The sequence below is a fragment of the Oncorhynchus gorbuscha genome, linkage group LG14, assembly GCF_021184085.1.
Source record: "Oncorhynchus gorbuscha isolate QuinsamMale2020 ecotype Even-year linkage group LG14, OgorEven_v1.0, whole genome shotgun sequence".
In the NCBI taxonomy this organism is placed as follows: Eukaryota; Metazoa; Chordata; class Actinopteri; order Salmoniformes; family Salmonidae; genus Oncorhynchus; species Oncorhynchus gorbuscha.
Window position 1 is genome coordinate 1637351 of NC_060186.1, and position 23335 is coordinate 1660685.

The 23335-nt window shown below is 43.9% G+C and overlaps 1 protein-coding gene across 4 annotated transcripts in view; it reads left to right on the forward strand.

The window, feature by feature from the left end:
* Positions 1-23335, forward strand: part of LOC123995964 — a 73390-nt gene that overhangs the window by 16256 nt on the left and 33799 nt on the right. For 2 of the 4 annotated variants that reach the window (XM_046299615.1, XM_046299614.1), the window contains exons 2-7: positions 1296-1357; positions 1992-2140; positions 3163-3291; positions 3445-3556; positions 3749-3815; positions 3916-3962. In XM_046299615.1, the coding sequence (XP_046155571.1) occupies positions 1309-1357; positions 1992-2140; positions 3163-3291; positions 3445-3556; positions 3749-3815; positions 3916-3962 (553 nt within the window). In that variant the 5' untranslated portion in view covers positions 1296-1308. Of the gene's footprint in view, positions 1-784; positions 934-1295; positions 1358-1991; positions 2141-3162; positions 3292-3444; positions 3557-3748; positions 3816-3915; positions 3963-7805; positions 7988-8121; positions 8236-13751; positions 14037-14244; positions 14344-16111; positions 16191-19673; positions 19946-23335 lie in introns of those variants that run through there. The other 2 variants (XR_006831926.1, XM_046299613.1) reach the window with 2 other exon arrangements.

The following is a 23335-nucleotide window of genomic DNA, read 5'->3' on the forward strand; positions in this document are numbered from 1 at the left end:
TTCTCTGTGTCTTCTGTCAGAGCAGGAGATGTGTTGTTAGAACTAGCAGGTTGTTGATGTGATTCTAGTCTGTCAGAGCAGGAGATGTGTTGTTAGAACTAGCAGGTTGTTGATGTGATTCTAGTCTGTCAGAGCAGGAGATGTGTTGTTAGAACTAGCAGGTTGTTGATGTGATTCTAGTCTGTCAGAACAGGAGATGTGTTGTTAGAACTAGCAGGTTGTTGATGTGATTCTAGTCTGTCAGAACAGGAGATGTGTTGTTAGAACTAGCAGGTTGTTGATGTGATTCTAGTCTGTCAGAACAGGAGATGTGTGTCAGAACAGGAGATGTGTTGTTAGAACTAGCAGGTTGTTGATGTGATTCTAGTCTGTCAGAACAGGAGATGTGTTGTTAGAACTAGCAGGTTGTTGATGTGATTCTAGTCTGACTGATAATGAGAGTGGGCAGGGCTGAGGCTTTTAGGACACACCCACTAGTGTAGAGAGGAGGATATGGGCTGGTTGCTGTTCTGCAGTACCTCATCATTTCCTCATCTCTTCTCCTTACATCATCTCATTTCACTCCTCCTCCTCAACAGTCACTAGTCCAAGCCAGAAGCATTAGCCAGCTCAGGTACTCTCAACATGCTCTGATTCTGAGCATTACCAAGACCAAGCTACTACTACTACTGTCACTGTGTTACTAGCCAGCTCAGGTACTCTCAACACTCTCTGATTCTGAGCTACTCTACCAAGACCAAGCTACTACTACTACTGTCACTGTGTTACTCTCAACATTCTCTGATTCTGAGCTACTCTACCAAGACCAAGCTACTACTACTACTGTCACTGTGTTACTCTCAACATTCTCTGATTCTGAGCTACTCTACCAAGACCAAGCTACTACTACTACTGTCACTGTGTTACTCTCAGCATTCTCTGATTCATGTCCAGGTAATGTGCTACGTTACAGATGGAGCTGCTCATGTTAACTTATGTCAGTTAACAGTTCATTTGTGTTACGTTTCGTCATGTTATGCGAGTTCATTTTCAAATAAATTATGTTAAATTCATAATGTACGATTCTAGTTCAATGACTGGAAGTCTACAGGTACATTAGCAATGCTACCATACCTGTAGACTTCCAGTCATTGTGCTAATGCTAAATAGCATTTGCTCGTGAAACAACCACTACCTTCCTTCCTAATGCACACAGAGTCATTAAAATGGTATCCAGGATCCCTTTAACACTATTAGAGGTTATTAAATGTAGAGTTAAGTTGTTATGTAATGTAATATCATTGTTTCCTCTGTAGAGCGGTTGGCAGAATGTCTCTGCTGCTTTGTTGTGTAGTAATGGCTCTGCACCTCGCAACAGGTGAATATGAAACTTGAAATCAAGCAGTGTGTTTGTGTAAAGAGTTTAATTCAAAGATAAATAACTGTCTGTTCTGTCATTTCTCTATTTGATTTAACCTTCATTTAACTAGGCAGGTCAGTTAAGAACAAATTCTTATCCTTTATTTAACTAGGCAGGTCAGTTAAGAACAAATTCTTATCCTTTATTTAACTAGGCAGGTTTGTAATTAAGAACAAATTCTTACGTACAAATAGTTATTTATTTAAACAGGTAACTCTTTATCCACATTATAGGAGGAGGTATAAAGCCATAGACTTCGATTGATAATGTCAAAAGCTGCATTGAAGTCTAACAAAACAACTCCTACAATCTTTTGATCATGAATTTCACTCAGCCAATCATCAACCATCTGTGTTAACGCTGTGCATGTTGAAGCCTGCTGAAAGTCTGTTGTCAATTTGTTTACAGTAAAATAGCATTGTATCTAGTCAAACCCAACTCTAGATGCTATACAGTATTTGAGGTGCTACTTCATCTAGCTTAGTTTGCACTTTTGGGATTATTCCATTGATTGCTTCCAATGTACCAGGTAAAAAAAAGTCAAGCACAGCTCTTGAACAGTACATACTGTCGGTGTGTGTTGTTGTTCCAGGGCTGGATGCTGCCCCGGGGGTGGTGAACACTACAGAGGAGGAGGTGGAAGGGGTGGACTCCCAGTCACCATGCCCAGCCGGGTGGCATCAGAATGAGCATCGCTGCTTCTCCTTCTACCCCGTCTGGGCCACCTGGGCCACTGCAGAGGTAACGCTTGTAATTGGGAGAGACTGAGAAACTAAAGGTCAACTTGTTCTGTTGCTGTAGTAGAGTTGGTTAGGAATTGATTTAGGGCAAATGTATGGTAAAAGAATGACGCTAAAATCAGATTTTTCACAAAAAAAACAAAAAAACTTTAAAATGTAGTTAAATAAACACTATTACATTGCTAGCTGTGCCACCAGAGACTCTGGGTTTGCGCCCAGGCTCTTTTGCACTGTGGTCCTTCTGTAGTTCAGTTGGTAGAGCATGGCGCTTGTAACGCCAGGGTAGTGGGTTCGATTCCCGGGACCACCCATACGTAGAATGTATGCACACATGACTGTAAGTCGCTTTGGATAAAAGCGTCTGCTAAATGGCATATATTGCACGGACCTTCCGGTCCGGCGACTCCTCAGTGCTCAGTGCACGCTAACCAAGGTCGCACCAGCGACTCCTGTGGCGTGCCAGGCTCAGTGCACGCTAACCAAGGTCGCCAGGTGTTTTCTCTGACACATTGGTGCGGCTGGCTTCCGGGTTGGATGCGCGCTCTGTTAGGAAGCAGTGCGGCTTGGTTTGGTTGTGTTTCAGAGGACGCATGGCTTTCGACCTTCGTCTCTCCCGAGCCCGTACGGGAGTTGTAGCGATGAGACAAGATAGTAATTACTAACAATTGGATACCACGAAATTGGGGGGTAAAAAAAATAAAAACTATTACTACTCCTACTAGGACCACTTCTGTCACTAATACTACCACTTCTTCTGCTGTCACTATTACTACTCCTACTAGGACCACTTCTGTCACTAATACTACTACTTCTTCTGCTGTCACTATTACTACTCCTACTAGGACCACTTCTGTCACTAATACTACCACTTCTTCTGCTGTCACTATTACTATTTCACAACCATTGATATTTCAAGACATTTAATTTAATTCAGGAAATGTCCATTTCTAGCCTGCGTTGATCAGGTAATGCCAGGGCTTTAGCTCAGCGGGCTAACACAGTGTTCTCTGACTGTCTCTCTAGTTGTACTGCTCCCAGCACAGAGGGAACCTGGTGTCGGTTCACAGCCCGGGTCAACAGGTGTTTGTCCAGAATCTGGTCAGGAGACACACAGACCAGCCGGTCTGGATAGGAGGCTACGATGCAGCTCAGGTACATGGGGTCAATAATTCATCAGTCAGTCAGTCAGTCTGTCAACCAGTCTGTCAAATGTCTACAGTTTACAGAGGCAAAAGCTCAACATACTTTCTGTTTAAAAACAATGAAGTGGTTTCAATCCATCAATCAATGTGTTTCTGTGATAAGGAGGGGATGTGGCTGTGGAGTGACGGCTCAGCTGTTGACAGTTTCTACTGGGAGGAGGATGAGCCCAGTAACTCTGGACAGGGGGAGAACTGTATGGAGCTACACACTGGAGGTACACACACACACACACACACACACACACACACACACACACACACACACACACACACACACACACACACACACACACACACACACACACACACACACACACACACACACACACACACACACACACACACACACACACACACACACTCTGAGGACATTGAAATAACTGAAGTGTGACTTGTCTTGACAACAGGTGGGCAGGGCTGGAATGACGTGTCCTGTGGAGAGCTGAGGTTCTATGTGTGTTCTATGGAGACAAGGTAGCAGGTCTAACACTGTCTTGTATCTGGACACGTTTTATACAGAGACCATATTAACACTCAATTACATTCATGTATTTCTTATTTCATTTTCTTTTAGATCTGATTTAGCATCATTACCAAGTCTGAAGAAATCACATGAGAGAGGTAGGAATGTCTTGGCCCATTGCCTCGGCGAGACAATAAGTTAATTATGTAACAGGTACAGCTCCTTGTTGAAAGGCACTCTGACATTTAGATGATGTCATCTTCAACAAGGAGCTGCACCTGTATTGCCCTTTAAAACGTGTCTGGAATTGTTTTTAAACTATTAAGCTTTTTGTCCTCCTACAAAACCTCTCAGTATTTGGAAGTTTGGATGACTGAGGTGCCCAAAGTAAACTGCCTTTTACTCAGGCTATTCTAGAAATCCTCTTCCTTTTTAACGGGATATCTATTCTAAATCTCCTTTTATTTAAATCTCCCATTTTAAATCTGACTTCCAACAGTCTATTCACTCTAAACAATGTGATTTAGACCATTTTCCCTGTAGCCTCGACAAAAACATAGAGCACAGTATTAGTCTACTCTAGTATTCAAATCTAAAATTAGAAAAGAAAAACATTCTACCAATTAAACAATACAGCTGTTTTGGTAACTGCATCAATTCATTTAATGGAGCCAACTTCCTACTGTTGAATTAACTACCATAGAACTAGTTTAATGTAGCTAACTTCCTACTGTTGAATTAACTACCATAGAACTAGTTTAATGTAGCTAACATCCTACTGGTGAATTAACTACCATAGGACTAGTTTAATGTAGCTAACATCCTACTGGTGAATTAACTACCAATTAATGTAGCTAACTTCCTACTGGTGAATTAACTACCATAGAACTAGTTTAATGTAGCTAACTTCCTACTGTTCAATTAACTACCATAGAACTAGTTTAATGTAGCTAACATCCTACTGGTGAATTAACTACCATAGAACTAGTTTAATGTAGCTAACTTCCTACTGTTGAATTAACTACCATAGAACTAGTTTAATGTAGCTAACATCCTACTGGTGAATTAACTACCATAGAACTAGTTCACACTCCAGGGTCTCTGAAATGAAAATGGATTTCCCTCCCTTCAGCAACATATATATTCCCTCAGAGGCAAGCTGTTTCACCCCCTGGAGTCGATTGTCGCACCTGTCAATCAACTGAAGTTACATAACAACAAACATCACATCAAACACTCTGGTTTTCTGAAAGCATTCTGTTCATCAGCAAGCTGACCAGACTGTTCTAGATAGTAGACTGTTCTAGATAGTAGATAGTAGACTGTTCTAGATAGTAGATAGTAGACTGTTCTAGATAGTAGACTGTTCTAGATAGTAGACTGTTCTAGATAGTAGACTGTTCTAGATAGTAGATAGTAGACTGTTCTAGATAGTAGATAGTAGACTGTTCTAGATAGTAGATAGTAGACTGTTCTAGATAGTAGATAGTAGACTGTTCTAGATAGTAGATAGTAGACTGTTCTAGATAGTAGATAGTAGACTGTTCTAGATAGTAGATAGTAGACTGTTCTAGATAGTAGATAGTAGTAGACTGTTCTAGATAGATAGATAGTAGATAGTAGTAGACTGTTCTAGATAGTAGACAGTTCTAGATAGCAGATAGTAGGCTGTTCTAGATAGTAGACAGTTCTAGATAGAATGGGTCAGAATCTAGATAGAATCTGGCTGACCCATGCTGACTGGCGGCTCTGGCTGCTCCATGTAGGCTGACAGCTCTGGCGGCTTCTTACAGACTAGCAGCTCTGGCGGCTCCTTGCAGACTGGCAGCTCCTTGCAGACTGGCAGCTCCTTGCAGACTGGCAGCTCCTTGCAGACTGGCAGCTCTGGCTGCTCCATGCAGACTGATAGCTCTGGCTGCTCCATGCAGACTGGCAGCTCTGACTGCTCCATGCAGGCTGGCAGCTCTGACTGCTCCATGCAGGCTGGCAGCTCTGACTGCTCCATGCAGGCTGGCAGCTCTGACTGCTCCATGCAGGCTGGCAGCTCTGACTGCTCCATGCAGGCTGGCAACTCTGACTGCTCCATGCAGGCTGGCAGCTCTGGCTGCGCTGAACAAACAGGAGACTCCGGTAGCGCAGGAGAGGAGAAAGGCTCCGACAGCGCTGGAGAGGCGGGAGACTCCGACAGCGCAGGAGAGGCGAGGCGCACTGTAGGCCTGATGCGTGGTGCTGGCACTGGTGGTACTGGACCGAGGACACGCACAGGAAGCCTGGTGCGGGGAGCTGCTACCGGAGGGCTCGGGTGTGGAGGTGGTACTGGATAGACCGGACCGTGCAGGCGCACTGGAGCTCTTGAGCACCGAGCCTGCCCAACCTTACCTGGTTGAATAATCTCGGTCGCCCTGCCTGTGCGGCAAGGTGGAATAGCCCGCACTGGGCTATGCAGGCAAACCGGAGACACCGAGCGCAAGGCTGGTGCCAAGTAAGCCGGCCCAAGGAGACGCACTGGAGACCAGATGCGTCGAGCCGGCTTCATGGCATTTGGCTCGACGCTCCATCTAGCCCGGCCGATACACGAAGCTGGAATATACCGCACCGGGCTATGCACCCGCACTGGGGACACCGTGCGCACCACTGCATAACACGGTGCCTGCCCGGTCTCTCTAGCCCCCCGGTAAGCACAGGGAGTTTGCGCAGGTCTCCTACCTGGCGTAGCCATACTCCCTGTGAGCCACCCCCCCAATACATTTTTGGGGCTGACTCCCGGGCTTCCTTGCCAACCGTGTTCCCTCATATCGCCGGCTCCTCTCTCTGGCTGACTCTGCTCTCCTCGTTGCCTCCACTTGTTCCACCTTTGGGTGGCTACACTCCCCTGGTTTAGCCCAGGGTCCTCTCCCGTCGAGGATTTCCTCCCATGTCCAGAAATCCTTATTGCGCTTCTCCTCTTTGGGCTGCTCCTGCCTGTTGACACGCTGCTTGGTCCTGTGGTGGGTGATTCTGTAACGGTTTTCATGTGGTGAAGGAGAGTCGGACCAAACTGCAGCGTGTAGATTGCGATCCATGTTTAATCAGACAAACGTAACACGAATCAATACAAAAAACCCTACAATACAATAAACGAAACGAAAACAGCCTATACTTGTGTCAACTAACAAAGGACATCAAGACACTCAGGACAATCACCCACAACCCAACCAAAGAATATGGCTGCCTAAATATGGTTCCCAATCAGAGACAACGATAAACACCTGCCTCTGATTGAGAACCACTTCAGACAGCCATAGACTTGCCTAGAACACCCCACTAAGCTACAATCCCACTACATACACACCACAATACAAAACTCATGTCACACCCTGGCCTGACCAAATAAATGAAGCTAAACACAAAATACTTTGACCAGGGCGTGACAAAGGCACCAGTTAGCATCAAGCCTGTCTGGAGTATCTGACCATAGGTTCTCATCCACGTCACAGTGAATGTCCTCATTGTTCATGCACCTGCGGAAAAACCTTTTGGCATGACAAATCCAAGCCTGACATAGTTCTGGATTGATGTCATTGCATGCCTCATCCATGGCCTGAAGGAGGGCGGTATGCTCAAGGGGACGGCCATCATACATCTTCCACCTCTATTGTAATCATTAAATGTATTTTAATTGCACTTATGTAATATAGTGTCTTGTGTGGCTCAGTTCGTATGCGCATGGCACCAGCAACACCAGAGCTGTGGGTTTGATTCCCACTGAGGTTACATACCAACACTTTGCTACACAAATGGCAAATATTAGAGTGATAGTAAAATGTATTTTAACAAATGAGAAGAGAATCATATCTAAAGTAAAGAGTGGGTTGCATTGTGAAAAGCATTTACATTTTTATGTGAAACATGTATTTCTAGATGAAACACTGATTAAGTTTGGTGAATAAGTGACTGTATGATTTTGTGTCTTGTAATAGTCAATTGAAAATGTGCTCAGAGTCCCTCCCTCCCTCCCCCAGAGCTGGTTGAAGAGGTGAGTATTTATGACGTCCTGTGGGAGACCAGTGAGAGAGTAGCAGATGAGATCCTCGACTCAGCCTTCCTCAGAGGGATGTATTCCAGACGTCTGCCTGCCCGCTGCTATGCTGACTTCTGCCACCAGGAGGTGCTATACCTGGACAGAGTCATCACCATGCTGCGGGTGAAAAGAAAATACATTAAATAAAACGAATACCTCAAAGATTTACTTACTATGACTGTGATACGTGGTTGTCGTCCCTAGCTATCTTAAGATAAGTTGCTCTGTATAACAGTGTAAATGTGTGTGTGGGCCAGGTGCTGATCAGAACAGTCCAGGGTCCTCCAGACATCATGATGTTTCTCCAGAGAACACATCAACGCTACCAGGAGTCACTGAAGAAGGCCCAGATCCAAACTCCACCACACCTGGTAGGAAGCTGTTAAACAATCACCCTTAATATACAATTTAAGATAATATATCTTAATATAAAATGTTAGATAATATATATATATATATACAACTTAAGATACTATATCATAATATATCATTTAAGATAATATATCTATTTATACAATTTAAGATAATATATATTAATATATAATTTAAGAGGATTTATAGCAAGAAAATTCAACTAGATTTATCAATTCCAAAAACCAAACAAGAATAATCCAATTTTGGTCATTTTTCCGCTGTCCCGGTAAATCCCGCAAGAGGGCAAAAGCAATCATATTGCAAATGTACAAAACATCACGAATCACGACGTGTCCTTATTTCCTAAACGGAAAATATTTCGAAGCCGAAACTTGGTGAGCATAGGTTTGGCATAATGGGCAATTGGCCCCGAACAAGATGGCATCTAGGCCTCAACGGTTTTTGAGTTATGGCCATATTTCTGGGATTAAAGGTCCAAAATGAAAATAGAGCAATAATTTTTGCACTTCACGTCAAAGTAAAGGAACCTACGGTGTCAATAAAAAAATAACCAGACATTTATCTATCGTTGTTTACGAGAAATCGTACAATGTCAAATTGGTGATGTTCAAAAATAGTTTAAAAAACAGTTACAGATCCAGTTGCAGGGTGTTCATATGAATCTTTTTAAAGTGTGCTGCATAGCTCTGCGAGATTTCTGTGATTTTCTAAAATAACACACACTCACTAAACCCTCCGTAAATAACTCAGTTCTTAACGTAAAGACTTAAAACTCAGGAGTCTGTAAAGGCATACCCCAATCAGGATATGAGTTTATTTATAGCTTCCTGTGCCAACCGGAAGTGCCATAATTGGTGTCACAGGGGCTGTTTCGAAGGGTTAAAAAAGTCAGATCTTTCCAAATATTCATATGTGTGATTAGGCAACCCCCCTGAACTGTAAATCAGTCATTTTTCCCACACACAGCTTGGCAGGAGGGACCGATTGGGGTGCGTAGAGACAGTGCCTGCAATAGTTACCTTTGTTCGAGCTAAAAATGAACCGTCAGACCTAGAGTTCTGAAACTTTAGAAACCTGTTCTAGACCTCAGGTTGATAGTGCGTGGTGAGTTAGGTGGCTCTAGAAGGTTCTCGGACCGAGAAACAGCCTCGTACATTTGCAATGACTTCAATTCATTTTGACCATTACGAAAATGACGACATTTAGAAAAGTCTCAGAGATGCAAGACTAGGTGCATTGAAACCGGCTCAGCCCATAGAGATGGACCTTCAATGTTTCTGTCCGATAGCTCAGTCAAGGACCCCGTAGCAAGGCATGGAAAAAAGTGGATTTTCAGCACCAATTAGGGTCTTGCTCGGGCACAGAATTACCTATCGGGCCGAAACTCAGGATTTGGGGTCGACTCACATAGGCCTACACATAATGTCCGAACTGGACCCGCAGCTAGAACGTAACTATGTATTTTACGTTTTTATTATGTTTTAAACTGAAGGCGCTGTGAATTATGGGCCTGCTCTTAAATATGTGATAGTTGGCTTCTAAATGAGTTGTAAAAAGTGGGTTTGGTGTCAATTGGTATCAGTTTGGTGTCAGAATGACATCTAATTGACTGATGGACACTGACTTGCTAGTTGACTTTTGTACATTTGCAATATGTTTAAACGGAGAGGGACCATCACCAAAATGGCATTCTGAAATCAACACAAAAAATGGCATCACCATAGTCTCCAGACAGTGACAAGTTCAACGAGATACCCCGCTTGACCGTAGCTCGCTCGGTCTGAGCGAAGCGACCATGAGAAAAGTAGGCCCAAAATGAAGCCTGCCCCTCAACGTCATTTGCTTTTGGGTGACAGTGAGAGAACCGTTAGGGTGAGAAGCACAATTCGACCTCTGATACGTTCCTGAGGTACTCCCGGTCCGTGCAAGACTAACATTGACCATGTTGCATTAACCCTTAACAGTTAGAAGAAGTTGTTCACATCAAACAGTTTGCATTGACTTCTCTCCCCATAGGAATACATTGCCTGCACCCCTAAATTCAACCTGAAGTCTATATGGGTTATGAATGCCGTATGAACCTGTCTTTAATAACAGTCCATCAAGCCAGTATGAGGTCTACCTGTGTTGATTCTAAGCTTCCTGGAGCAACCGGAAGTGGTTAAAATCACCCTAAAAGTGTATATCCATACCCTGCCTGCAGTTTGATAGAAATAGTGCATTCAACCCTGTGTAAATCAGTCAGTTCTTAATGTAAAGACCTAAAACTCAGGATTCTGTAAAAGCATACCCCAATGAGGATATGTGTTGACTTATAGCTTCCTGTGCCAACCGGACGTGCCATAATTGGTGTCTCCCGGCGGCTGTTTCGAGGGGTTAAAAAAGTCCGATCTTTCCAAAACTTCATATGTGTGATTAGGCAACCCCCATGAACTGTAAATCAGTCATTTTTCCCGTAAAATTTCAAAGAAAAACAAAATCACACACACAGCTTGGAAGGATGGACATATTGGGGTGCGTAAAGAAATACACTGTCTGCATAGTTAACCTTGTTGGAACTTTTAAAGAACCGTCAGACCTAGAGTTCCGAAACTTTAGAAACCCGTTCTAGACCTCAGGTCGATAGTGCGTGGCGGGTTACGTGGCTCTAGAAGGTTCACAGAACGAGAAACAGAGCCTCGTACATTTGCAATAACTTCAATTCATTTTTGCATCACGAAAATGACGACATTTAGAAATGTCCCAGAGTCGCAAGACTAGGTGCATTGCGACCGCCTCGGCCCATATAGACGGACCCCAACGTTTCTGTCCGATTGCTCATTCAAGGACCCCGTAGCAAGGCATGGAAAAAGTGGATTTTCAGCACCACCGAGTCTTGCTCGGGCACCAAATTACCTATTGAGCCGAAACTTGGGATTCGGGGTCGCCTCAGCTAGGCCTACACATAACATCAGAACTGGACCCGCAGGTAGAACGTTACTACGTTTTAAAAGTTTTTATTATGGTTTGAACAGAAGGCGTTGTGAATTTTGGTCCAACTCTGAAGTATGTGATAGTTGGCTACTACGTGAGTTGGAAAAAGTGGGTTTGGTGTCAGTTTGTATCAGTTTGGTGTCATCCTAGGATAGGATAAAGTAATCCTTCTCACCCCCCCCCCTTAAAAGATTTAGATGCACTATTGTAAAGTGGCTGTTCCACTGGATGTCATAAGGTGAATGCACCAATTTGTAAGTCACTCTGGATAAGAGCGTCTGCTAAATGACTTAAATGTAATGTAATGTGTCAGAATGATATCTAATTGACTGATGGACAGTGACTTGCTGGTGACTATTGTCCATTTGCAATATGTTTAAACAGTGAGGTACCATCACCAAAGAGACATTCTGAAATCAACCCCAACGAGCGATGGAAAGGAGCAACGATCACTGCCCGGCCATCCTGTGTTCATCAGGCCAGTCAGTTTTGCATTTCTGCAGGATTTTTGAGCATGTCAAAGTTCTTATGGCATTTGGCCCCCAAAAAGTGACTTTTGACTTCCTATGAAATCATATTACAAATGGACAAAATATATACCTTATGCACAAGTAAAAAAAAAAAAAAAACGTAAAAAAATATATGGCTAAAGTATGTTGATACAGTTCTTATACATGTGTAATTGACACAAAATTGGAAAGAATTTTGAAAAATGGTCCAGAAAGCACTTTTTTAAGGGTGTGTGAAGTTTTTCAAAATTTTTGCTATTTTTGACTTTTGACTTCCTATGAAATCATATTGCAAATTGAGAAAACATGTGCCTCATGCACAAGTACATTTTTTTTAAATTAAAAAATGATGATAATAAAATATGTTGATACAGTTCTTAAATATGTGTAATTGACACAAAAATCAAAAGAATTTCGGAAAACGGTCCAGAAAGCACTTTTTTAAGGTGGTGATAAGTTTTAGAATTTTTTTTCACTTTTTAAAAATGTTACTTTTGGATGTTGACTTACATTTCCAATATGAAAAACCACGGTGGAGCGCGCTCGCCACCTGTTGGATTTTTAAAGTGTTACACCTGGCATTTGCCATATGGCATTTGCAATCAACTTTGAATGAAACGACGCCGAATTGAGTAGTATTGGACACCGTGTATATGGTTTGTCCAGTGCCAATGACTTCCCATTCATTTTTGTCCATTTCAGGGGGGTGTTCCCTTACTCATATTTAACTTTTTTTGTTTTGGTTAATTTCAAGTTCGGCTACCCAAGTTTTGGTGTACTTAGACACACCCCAAAATGTAAATCAATAATATCTTCTATCTTTTCCCTTTTTGACTCCCTTTACTTCATTCAGTTCAAGGTCTTTTAACATTACAGTTTATAGCTGGTTTCCAGTCATCTGGGAATATTAAAACATCTTCATATAATCAATAAGGCACTTCAGAGTTTCCTTTAAGAACATTTGGTGCCTGACAACATGACAGGGAGGATTTAATTTACAGGATATTTGAGAAACCCCAAAATAGAACTGTTTGGCCATAATGACGATCATTATGTTTGGAGGAAAAAGGGGGAGGCTTGCAAGCCAAAGAACACCATCCCAACCTTGAAGCACGGGGGTGGCAGCATCACCCTTTGCACCAACCCAACCTCTGGTCTGTGGAGTCTGGACCTGATGTTAGCTTGAGAGACGTATTTATTTATGACATGCAGGAGGGACTGGTGCACTTCACAAAATAGATGCAATCATGAGGCAGGACAATTATGTGGATATATTGAAGCACTATCTCAAGACATCAGTCAGGAAGTTGAAGCTTGGTTGCAAATGGGTCTTCCAAATGGACAATGACCCCAGGAATACTTCCAAAGTTGTGGCAAAATGGCTAAAGGACAACAAAGTCAAGGTATTGGAATGGCCATCACAAAGCGCTGACCTCAATCCCATAGAAGATTTGTGGGCAGAACTGAAAAAGTGTGTGCGAGCAATGAGGCATACCAACCTGACTCAGTAACACCAGCTCTATCAGGAGGACTGGACCAAAATTGACCCACCTACTTGTGGGAAGCTTGTGGAAGGCTAACCAAAATGTTTGACCCAAGTTAAACAATTTATAGGCAATGCTACCAAATACTAATTGAGTGTATGTACATTTCTGACTTACTGGGAATGTGATGAAATAAATAAAAGCTGAAATAAATCATTCTCTCTACTATTATGCTGACATTTCACATTCTTAAAATAAAGTGGTGATCCTGAGACATGGATTTTTAACTTTTATTAAATGTCAGGAACTGTGAAACTGAGTTGAAATGTATTCGGCTAAGCTTAGCCATAAGCACACAGTAAACTCCCTGTCTCTATTCCTCCTCCATCTCCTCCTCCTTTTCCTCTTTCTCCTGCCTACAGAACCTGTCCTCCATCCAGCCCTCTGTAGCCATGCGTCAGTACCTCCAGGTTTTCCATAACCACACAGTAAACTCCCTGTCTCTATTCCTCCTCCATCTCCTCCATCTCCTCCTCCTGCCTACAGAACCTGTCCTCCATCCAGCCCTCTGCAGCTGTGCGTCAGTACCTCCAGAACTTCCATGACATTGTGAATGAGGAGCCCATTTACTGGCTGGTATCTCTGCTGCCCAGAGCCCTGCTCAGACCTTACCTGGCACAGAACCTGCCCCTGGGAGAGAGGACAAGACCAGACCCCAGCCCCTGCCTCTACCCCTGGCTAAACCTCTTCCCCTGTCCCTGCTACCAGTGGGGGAGATGACATGAAGCCAGACCAGAGGAACCAGAAGGATGAGTCTGGGACATATTACAGGTATATTGAGGAGATTATAATGTAATACAACTGATACAATATAATATATGCTGATTGATATTGATGATATGAGGTATGGTGATTGATATTGATGACATTGATTGCCAATGGAAGTTCATAGTGTCTGAAATCGACATTGTTGTGTTTAATCTTGTCAAATGTGGTGATATTGTGGAGTGACTATTTTCTATCCTGTCTCTCTCTCCAGGCATCTACTGGAGAAGTACCAGGATGTGATAGACGTCTATAAGGCTGTCAACATCTTCAGAGTCCAGATGATCAATGAGAAGGCTCTCTTCACCTCCAGGTGCAGTTAGCCTAACTTTGGTCTACAGTTAGCCTAACTTACGAATGCTGTTAGCATGGTCCTGCTATCTATGTTTACAATTAGCCTGGTCCTGCTAATCAAGTTTACAGTTAGCCTGGTCCTGCTAATCAAGTTTACAGTTAGCCTTGTCCTGCTATCTAATTCTACAGTTAGCCTGGTCCTGCTAATCAAATTTACAGTTAGCCTTATCCTGCTATCTAATTCTACAGTTAGCCTGGTCCTGCTAATCAAATTTACAGTTAGCCTTGTCCTGCTATCTAATTCTACAGTTAGCATGGTCCTGCTAAACAAGTCTTGCCAGGTCTCCCTCTCAAAACAGACTCTGAACCCTACGGGATCTTCTTAGCCTGGGTACCAGTCTATTTTGTGGTAACATTCTACTCCTTGTCAACATAACTTGGCATATGACATGGAGTACAAGAAGTGGAATCCCAGCTAGCATTTTTGGTTTACCATTGGTTTACCATTGGTTCTTGGGAGGAAACCATAACTTTACTGCCTGGTAAAACTGAGCATTTTTTAAACGTTCTGAAAACGGAAGTGAAGAGTTGGCCTGTTCTGGGAACGTTAAGTTTTAGGTTGCAGGGAGGTTTCTGAGAACGTTTTACTATGGTTCCAGGGAGGTTCTGTGAACGTCTAACTATGGTTCCAGGGAGGTTCTGAGAACGTCCTACTATGGTTCCAGGGAGGTTCTGAGAACATATAACTATGGTTCCAGGGAGGTTCTGAGGTTCTGAGAACGTTCTCTAACTATGGTTCCAGGGAGGTTCTGAGAACGTCTAACTATGGTTCCAGGGAGGTTCTGAGAACGTCTAACTATGGTTCCAGGGAGGTTCTGATAACATCTAACTATGGTTCCAGGGAGGTTCTGAGAACGTCTAACTATGGTTCCAGGGAGGTTCTGAGAACGTCTTACTATGGTTCCAGGGAGGTTCTGAGAACATCTTACTATGGTTCCAGGGAGGTTCTGAGAACGTCTTACTATGGTTCCACGGAGGTTCTGAGAACATCTTACTATGGTTTCAGGGAGGTTGTGAGAATGTCTTACTCTGAATTAATGTTAAATGTCTCTGTGATGTTCATCTCTGTGTTAATGTCTCTGTGATGTTCACCTCTGTATTCATGTTTAATGTCTCTGTGATGTTCACCTCTGTATTCATGTTTAATGTCTCTGTGATGTTCATCTCTGTATTAATGTTTAATCGCTCTGCGATGTTCATATCTGTATTCATGTTTAATGTCTCTGTGATGTTCATCTCTGTGTTAATGTTAAATATCTCTGTGATGTTCATCTCTGTGTTAATGTTAAATATCTCTGTGATGTTCATCTCTGTATTAATGTTTAATGTCTCTGTGATGTTCATCTCTGTATTCATGTTTAATGTCTCTGTGATGTTCATCTCTGTATTAATGTTAAATATCTCTGTGATGTCCATCTCTGTATTAATGTTAAATATCTCTGTGATGTTCATCTCTGTATTAATGTTTAATGTCTCTGTGATGTTCATCTCTGTATTAATGTCTCTGTGATGTTCATCTCTGTGTTAATGTCTCTGTGATGTTCATCTCTGTATTAATGTTTAATGTCTCTGTGATGTTCATCTCTGTGTTACTAGTTGACAGAGTAATATACCTGAGGTCATATATAATGTTGTCTCTGGCTGGAGAGTCCTAATACTTAAATATCAAATCAATAAATCAGTGAATATCTGATGTAATCTAATCCGTCTGTATAATATTATCCTAGCTGGTTTCCCACTGGTGACGAGGAGGAAGAGGAGGACCAACCCAACCTGTGGTCTGTGGAGTCTGGTCCTGACGTTAGGGTGAGTGACATATTTATATATGACATGTTTATCTTGTATTGAAATCAGTTGAGGATTGTGAAAAAAATTATATTTTATTTCACCTTTATTTAACCAGGTAGTCTAGTTGAGAACACCTTTATTTAACCAGGTAGGTGTAATGATCTTCGTCTGTTGTTTGTAGAACGTCAGACCGAAATGCAGCGTGTAGGTTACTCATGACTTTTAATGAAGCTAATACGGTACATGAAATAACGGAAGAAGAAAACAACAAACGAATGAAACTAATACAGCCTATCTGGTGACTAACACTAAGACAGGTACAATCACCCACGAAATACAACGCGCACTCAGGCTACCTAAATACGGTTCCCAATCCGAGACAACTAGAATCAGCTGACTCCAATTAGGAATCGCCTCAGGCAGCCCAGCCTAACTAGACACACCCCTAATAATACACACTCCCAATTAATACAAACCCAATACAAAATAACAACATATAAACCCATGTCACACCCTGGCCTAACCAAACATATAACAAACACAAGATACAATGACCAAGGCGTGACAGAACCCCCCCCCCTAAGGTGCGGACTCCGGGACGCACCTCAAGAGCATAGGGAGGGTCCGGGTGGGCGTCTGTCCATGGTGGCGGTTCTGGCTCGGGACGTGGACCCCACTCCATAAATGTCCTAGTTCCTCCCCTTCGCGTCCTAGGATAATCCACCTTCTCCGCCGACCATGGCCTAATAGTCCTCACCCTGATCCCCACATAACTGAGGGGCAGCTCGGGACAGAGGGGCAGCTCGGGACAGAGGAGCAGCTCGGGACAGAGGGGCAGCTCGGGACAGAGGGGCAGCTCGGGACAGAGGGGCAGCTCGGGACAGAGGGGCAGCTCGGGACAGAGGGGCAGCTCGGGACAGAGGGGCAGCTCGGGACAGAGGGGCAACTCGGGATAGAGGGGCAGCCCGGGACAGAGAGGGAGCCCAGTACAGAGAGGGAGCCTAGTACTGAGAGGAAGCTCAGTACTGAGAGGAAGCTCAGGCAGGTAGTAGGCTCCGGTAAATCCTGGCTGGCTGGTGGACCTGGATGATTCAGGTTGTCTGGCCGATCTAGAAGATCTTGGCAGACTGGCACTTCTGGCGGATCCTGGCAGACTGGCACTTCTGGCGGATCCTGGCAGACTGGTGACGCTGGGCCGACTGGCGGCGCTGGGCAGACAGGAGACTCCGGCAGCGCAGGAGAGGAGAAAGGCTCTGGCTGAGCTGAACAGGCGGGAGACTCCAACATCACAGGAGGGGAGAAAAGCACTGGCTGTGCTGAACAGGCGATGCGCACTGGACGCGCTGGGCCGACTGGGAGCACTGGTGGCGCTGGACAGACAGGAGACTCCGGCAGCGCAGGAAGGGAGAAAAGCACTGGCTGCGCTGAACAGGCGAGGCGCACTGGAGGCCTGGTGCGTGGTGCTGGAACTGGTGGTACTGGCGCGAGGACACGCACAGGAAGCCTGGTGCGGGGAGCTGCTACCGGAGGACTGGTGTGTAGAGGTGGCTCTGGATAGACCGGACCGTGCAGGCGCACTGGAGCTCTAGAGCACCGAGCCTGCCCAAGCTTACCTGGCTCGATGCCCACTCTAGCCCGGCCAATAGGAAGGGCTGGTATGTGTCGCAGCTGGCTCTGCACCCGCACTGGAAACACCGTGCGCTCCATAGCATAACACGGTGCCTGCCCGGTCTCTCTAGCCCAACGGTGAGCACAGGGAGTATGCGCAGGTTTCCTACCTGGCATAACTATTCTCCCTTTTAGCCCCCCCCAATATTTTTTTGGGGGTGACTTTCCGGTTTCCAACCGCGTCGCCGTGCTGCCTCCTCATACATACGCCTCTCCGCTTTAGCTGCCTCTATTTCCTCCTTGGGATGGCGATATTCTCCCGGCTGCTCCCAGGGTCCTTGACCGTCTAATTCCTCCTCCCATGTCCAAATCTCCAAATGATGCATTCTCTCCCATTGCAACTGCTCTTCACGATTAACAGGGAGAGTAGGCTCAGGTCTGTTTCCTGACTCAGCCACTCTCTCTCTGTGCTTTCCCCTGTTACCTTCAGTTTTCGCTCTGTATAGCAATGCTTTCCTTCTCGATTCCATCCGTGTATAGCCCTCTTCGCATTGCTGTAGGGAATCCCAGGCGGGCTCCTGCACTCGCTCTGGGTCGGCCGCCCACCTGTCGATTTCTTCCCACGTCGTATAATCCATAGCGTCCTCCTTTAGCTCCTGCCAGTTCACACGCTGCTCGGTCTGTGAATCGTGGTGGGTGATTCTGTAATGATCTTCGTCTGTTGTTTGTAGAAAGTCAGACCGAAATGCAGCGTGTAGGTTACTCATGACTTTTAATGAAGCTAATACAGTACATGAAATAACGAAGAAGAAAACAACAAACGAATGAAACTAATACAGCCTATCTGGTGACTAACACAAAGACAGGTACAATCACCCACGAAATACAACGCGCACTCAAGCTACCTAAATACGGTTCCCAATCCGAGACAACTAGAATCAGCTGACTCCAATTAGGAATCGCCTCAGGCAGCCCAGCCTAACTAGACACACCCCTAATAATACACACTCCCAATTAATACAAACCCAATACGAAATAACAACATATAAACCCATGTCACACCCTGGCCTAACCAAACATATAACAAACACAAGATACAATGACCAAGGCGTGACAGTAGGCTAGTTGAGAACACCTTTATTTAACCAGGTAGGCTAGTTGAGAACACCTTTATTTAACCAGGTAGGCTAGTTGAGAACACCTTTATTTAACCAGGTAGGCTAGTTGAGAACAAGTTCTCATTTACAACTGCGACCTGGCCAAGATAAAGCAAAGCAGTTCGACACATACAACAACACAGAGTTACACTTGGAATAAACAAACGTACAGTCAATAATTCAGTACAAAAAGTCTATATACAGTGTGTGCAAATGAGGTAAGATAAGGGAGGTAAGGCAATAAGTAGGCCATGGTGGCAAAGTAATTACAATATAACAATTAAACACTGGAGTGATAGATGTGCAAAAGATGAATGTGGAAGTAGAGATACTGGGGTGCAAAGAATCAAGATAAATAAATAAATACAGTATGGGGACGAGGTAGTTGGATTGGCTATTTACAGATGGGCTATGTACAGGTGCAGTGATCTGTGATGATTGATAATGTGACTGTTTCTCTTTTCAACATTTACATGTATTTTCATACACACTACCCCCCCCACCCTCTCCCAAAACAGTTGTTCTTTGCAAACACCCAATTTAGGCCAGCCCACTGTGCTTAAAGATGGACTGGCCCATCTGTCCCCAAAATGTCCCATGGCCAGTCAGTTTTTGGTTCATAGTGACTCTATTGGGACAGCTATGTCAAGAGAGCCTTTCAGATAAGATGTGTTGTCTGTCATTGGTCTTGTTTGTCCTGTCCCTTAAATCTGGTTGTTTCTGTCGCCCCCTCCAGGTGAAGCTGTAGCAGTGCAGCTGTAGAATACAGGGAGCTGAGTGTGTAAGGCTGTGTGTTGGTTTTCACACTGGGCAGGACTGTTCCTCTTGTCAGACATATTCCAATATTCTGCTTTTATGTTAGTAACTTCCCCCAAATATCTACTGTTTAAACTGTATTAATGCAATAACACAATGAATGTACACATCTAATAACACATTTAATTATTGTCAACAAAGGAGCTACAATAAAATAAATAACATTTAGGTAATAAAATCAAAGAATGAAAATGTGTGAACTGTTGATCTGTATTTTCTATATGGGTATTGGAATGTGAATATTACACAGCCAATCACATTGCTGTGCTCTACCACAATCAGAAGAAATGCTCTGGCTAGCCACTAAACAGATGGTATTGGTTCCAAGAATTGACCAATCAGAAAAAGCTAAGGTTGCCCCACTAGCAGTGGGTAAATATTTAAATGCTCCATTCAAATACTTTTTTCCCACCCAAATTTAGCAAATATATTCATAAAAAATCCTACAATGTGATTTTCTGGATTTTCTTCCCCTCATTTTGTCTGTCATAGTTGAAGTGTACCTATGATGAACATTACAGGCCTCTCTCATCTTTTTAAGTGGGAGAACTTGCACAATTGGTGGCTGACTAAATACTTTTTTGCCGCACTGTACGTGCGTAAGCATGTAAGGTGTATGTTTGAATTTGTGCATATGTGTGTCTATACCAGTGTTTTCATACCTTAGCACTGCTCTGATCCTATATTACTGAGTGGTAGATGGACAGGACTCTCTCTCTCTCTCTCTCTCTCTCTCTCTCTCTCTCTGTCTCTCTGTCTCTCTGTCTCTCTGTCTCTCTGTCTCTCTGTCTCTCTGTCTCTCTGTCTCTGTGTCTTTCTGTCTCTGTCTCTGTCTCTCTGTCCCTCTCTCTCTGTCTCTGTCTCTGTCCCTCTCTCTCTCTCTGTAATAGTTGGATATATATATATCTATTTTTTAAATGTTTAAGTGTTCATTACACCTGTTCAGTGTTCATTACACCTGTTCAGTGTTCATTACACCTGTTCAGTGTTCATTACACCTGTTCATTACACCTGTTCAGTGTTCATTACACCTGTTCAGTCAGTGTTCATTACACCTGTTCAGTGTTCATTACACCTGTTCATTACACCTGTTCAGTGTTCATTACACCTGTTCAGTGTGAATTTACACCTGTTCAGTGTTCATTACACCTGTTCAGTGTTCATTACACCTGTTCAGTGTTCATTACACCTGTTCAGTGTTCATTACACCTGTTCAGTGTTCATTACACCTGTTCAGTGTTCATTATACCTGTTCAGTGTTCATTATACCTGTTCAGTGTTCATTATACCTGTTCAGTGTTCATTACACCTGTTCAGTGTTCATTACACCTGTTCAGTGTTCATTACACCTGTTCAGTGTTCATTATACCTGTTCAGTGTTCATTACACCTGTTCAGTGTTCATTACACCTGTTCAGTGTTCATTACACCTGTTCAGTGTTCATTACACCTGTTCATTACACCTGTTCAGTGTTCATTACACCTGTTCAGTGTTCATTATACCTGTTCAGTGTTCATTACACCTGTTCAGTGTTCATTACACCTGTTCAGTGTGAATTTACACCTGTTCAGTGTTCATTACACCTGTTCAGTGTTCATTACACCTGTTCAGTGTTCATTACACCTGTTCAGTGTTCATTACACCTGTTCAGTGTGAATTTACAGGTGATATTAATGCTCTAACTCAGAGACTCTGTCTAGTCTCCCTCCAGAGACAGGGGGGGGGCAACCCTGTGGCACGGGGGCCAATCCAGGCAGTTCCCTTCCCCAGGGATATGGAGGAAGGGGCTGGAGAGGGCTGAGGCTGACCCAGGGAGGGGGCCCGAATCCCCAGAGAGGGTTTTCTACCTCCGCTCACGGCCACCAGGGGGCACCAGTACATCCAAACAGCACCGTGCATCAGGGATAGGGGGAGAGGTTCAGAAATCTGAGGCAGACCCAGGGAGGGGGGCCAGCCAGTTCCCTGCTCCAGGCAGATGTGGGAGGGGGCCAGAGAGGGATGGACAAACCCAAGGAGGGGAGCGACCCGGCCCCTGCCCGTGGCCACCAAGGGATGCTACTAAATTCACCCAGAGAGGGCTGGGGCCAACCCAGGGAGGGGAGCGACTGCTGGAGAGAAGGCCCGGCCAGTGGGTCTGAACCGAGCCCATAGCCACCAAGGGATGCTACTAAATTCACCCAGAGAGGGCTGGATTCACCCAGAGAGGGCTGGGACCAACCCAGGGAGCCGGAGCCAATCCCCGGACAGGGGGTCTGAACCGAGCCCGTAGCCACTTCATCCAGCTCCCTGTTCCAGCTATAAAGAGAAATAGTAACGGCATATTTTTTGTCGGCTTCAACTCCACCATGATTCGTTCAACAGCCTATGGGGTAATAAATGGTGTTTTTGTTTTTGCCCGAAAAAGACTTATTTGGTAAATACAGGCTTAGGAAATGTTCTCCGTGTTGTTGGATAAGATCATCTTCATGTCACATTGTGATGTTTCTAATCTTTGCACTGAAAAATCTATTGAGTTCCTCCACGTTGAAATGAATGGCGGCCAATTTTAAAACAGGCTGTTGTGACTGATTTTTTTCATGAAATCTATGATGACTCTATGAAACTTTTCCAATGAGTCTCCTTGTTCTGTGGGACGTTTGGTGTGGTTATCATCTATGGTACGATGTGATAATAAATCACATCCCAGAGCTGCCCATTCTGTCTCATCAATATACCCCACAATGCATGTAGGTATTTAAAAAATAAAGGGGCAGAGACAACTTTTTGTTTCCATGTCAGCTCAGGGATTAGATCTTGGAACCTTTAAAACAACTTATTTGGCCACATTTTGTGATTTTTAAAATAATTTATGTGTGGAGAAAAAGCACGTAAAGGTTCCATAATTCATAAAGATATATTAACCTTATTTTAATTAGCTATCCACCTTTTTCAGTGTCTGAAGTATCTAAGTCCATGTGGAGAAACCAAATGATGACACTTCCTATCCAATAGATGGGATTGTTTTGAGAAAAAGTACCTACTTTGTTTGATAAATAAATTAAATCAATATAACTCACTATACTTTCCAAACCACAAAGGCTGAATTAAAATGTTTTCTAAAAAAGGAATGTATTAAACTGTTTAGGAGGCAACGGAGGAAGGACCAGGGTGCAACATTTGAGAGAAATTCGCTTTTTGGTGCGCATGGAAAATGTCGGCCATGTTTTATTTCAGGTCATAAAACATGAGACCAACACTTTTTTCTTCTTACCTTCATTTAACTAGGCAAGTCAGTTAAGAACAAATTCTTATTTTCAATTACGGCCTAGGAACAACGGGTTAACTGCCTTGTTCAGGGGCAGAACGACAGATTTGTACCTTGTCAGCTCGGGGGTTTGAACTTGCAACCTTCTGGTTACTAGTCCAACGCTCTAACCACTCGGCTACCCTGCCACCCCTCCACTCTAACCACTAGGCTACCCTGCCGCCCCTCCACTCTAACCACGAGGCTACCCTGCCGCCCCTCCACTCTAACCACGAGGCTACCCTGCCGCCTCTACACTCTAACCACTAGGCTACCCTACCGCCTCTACACTCTAACCA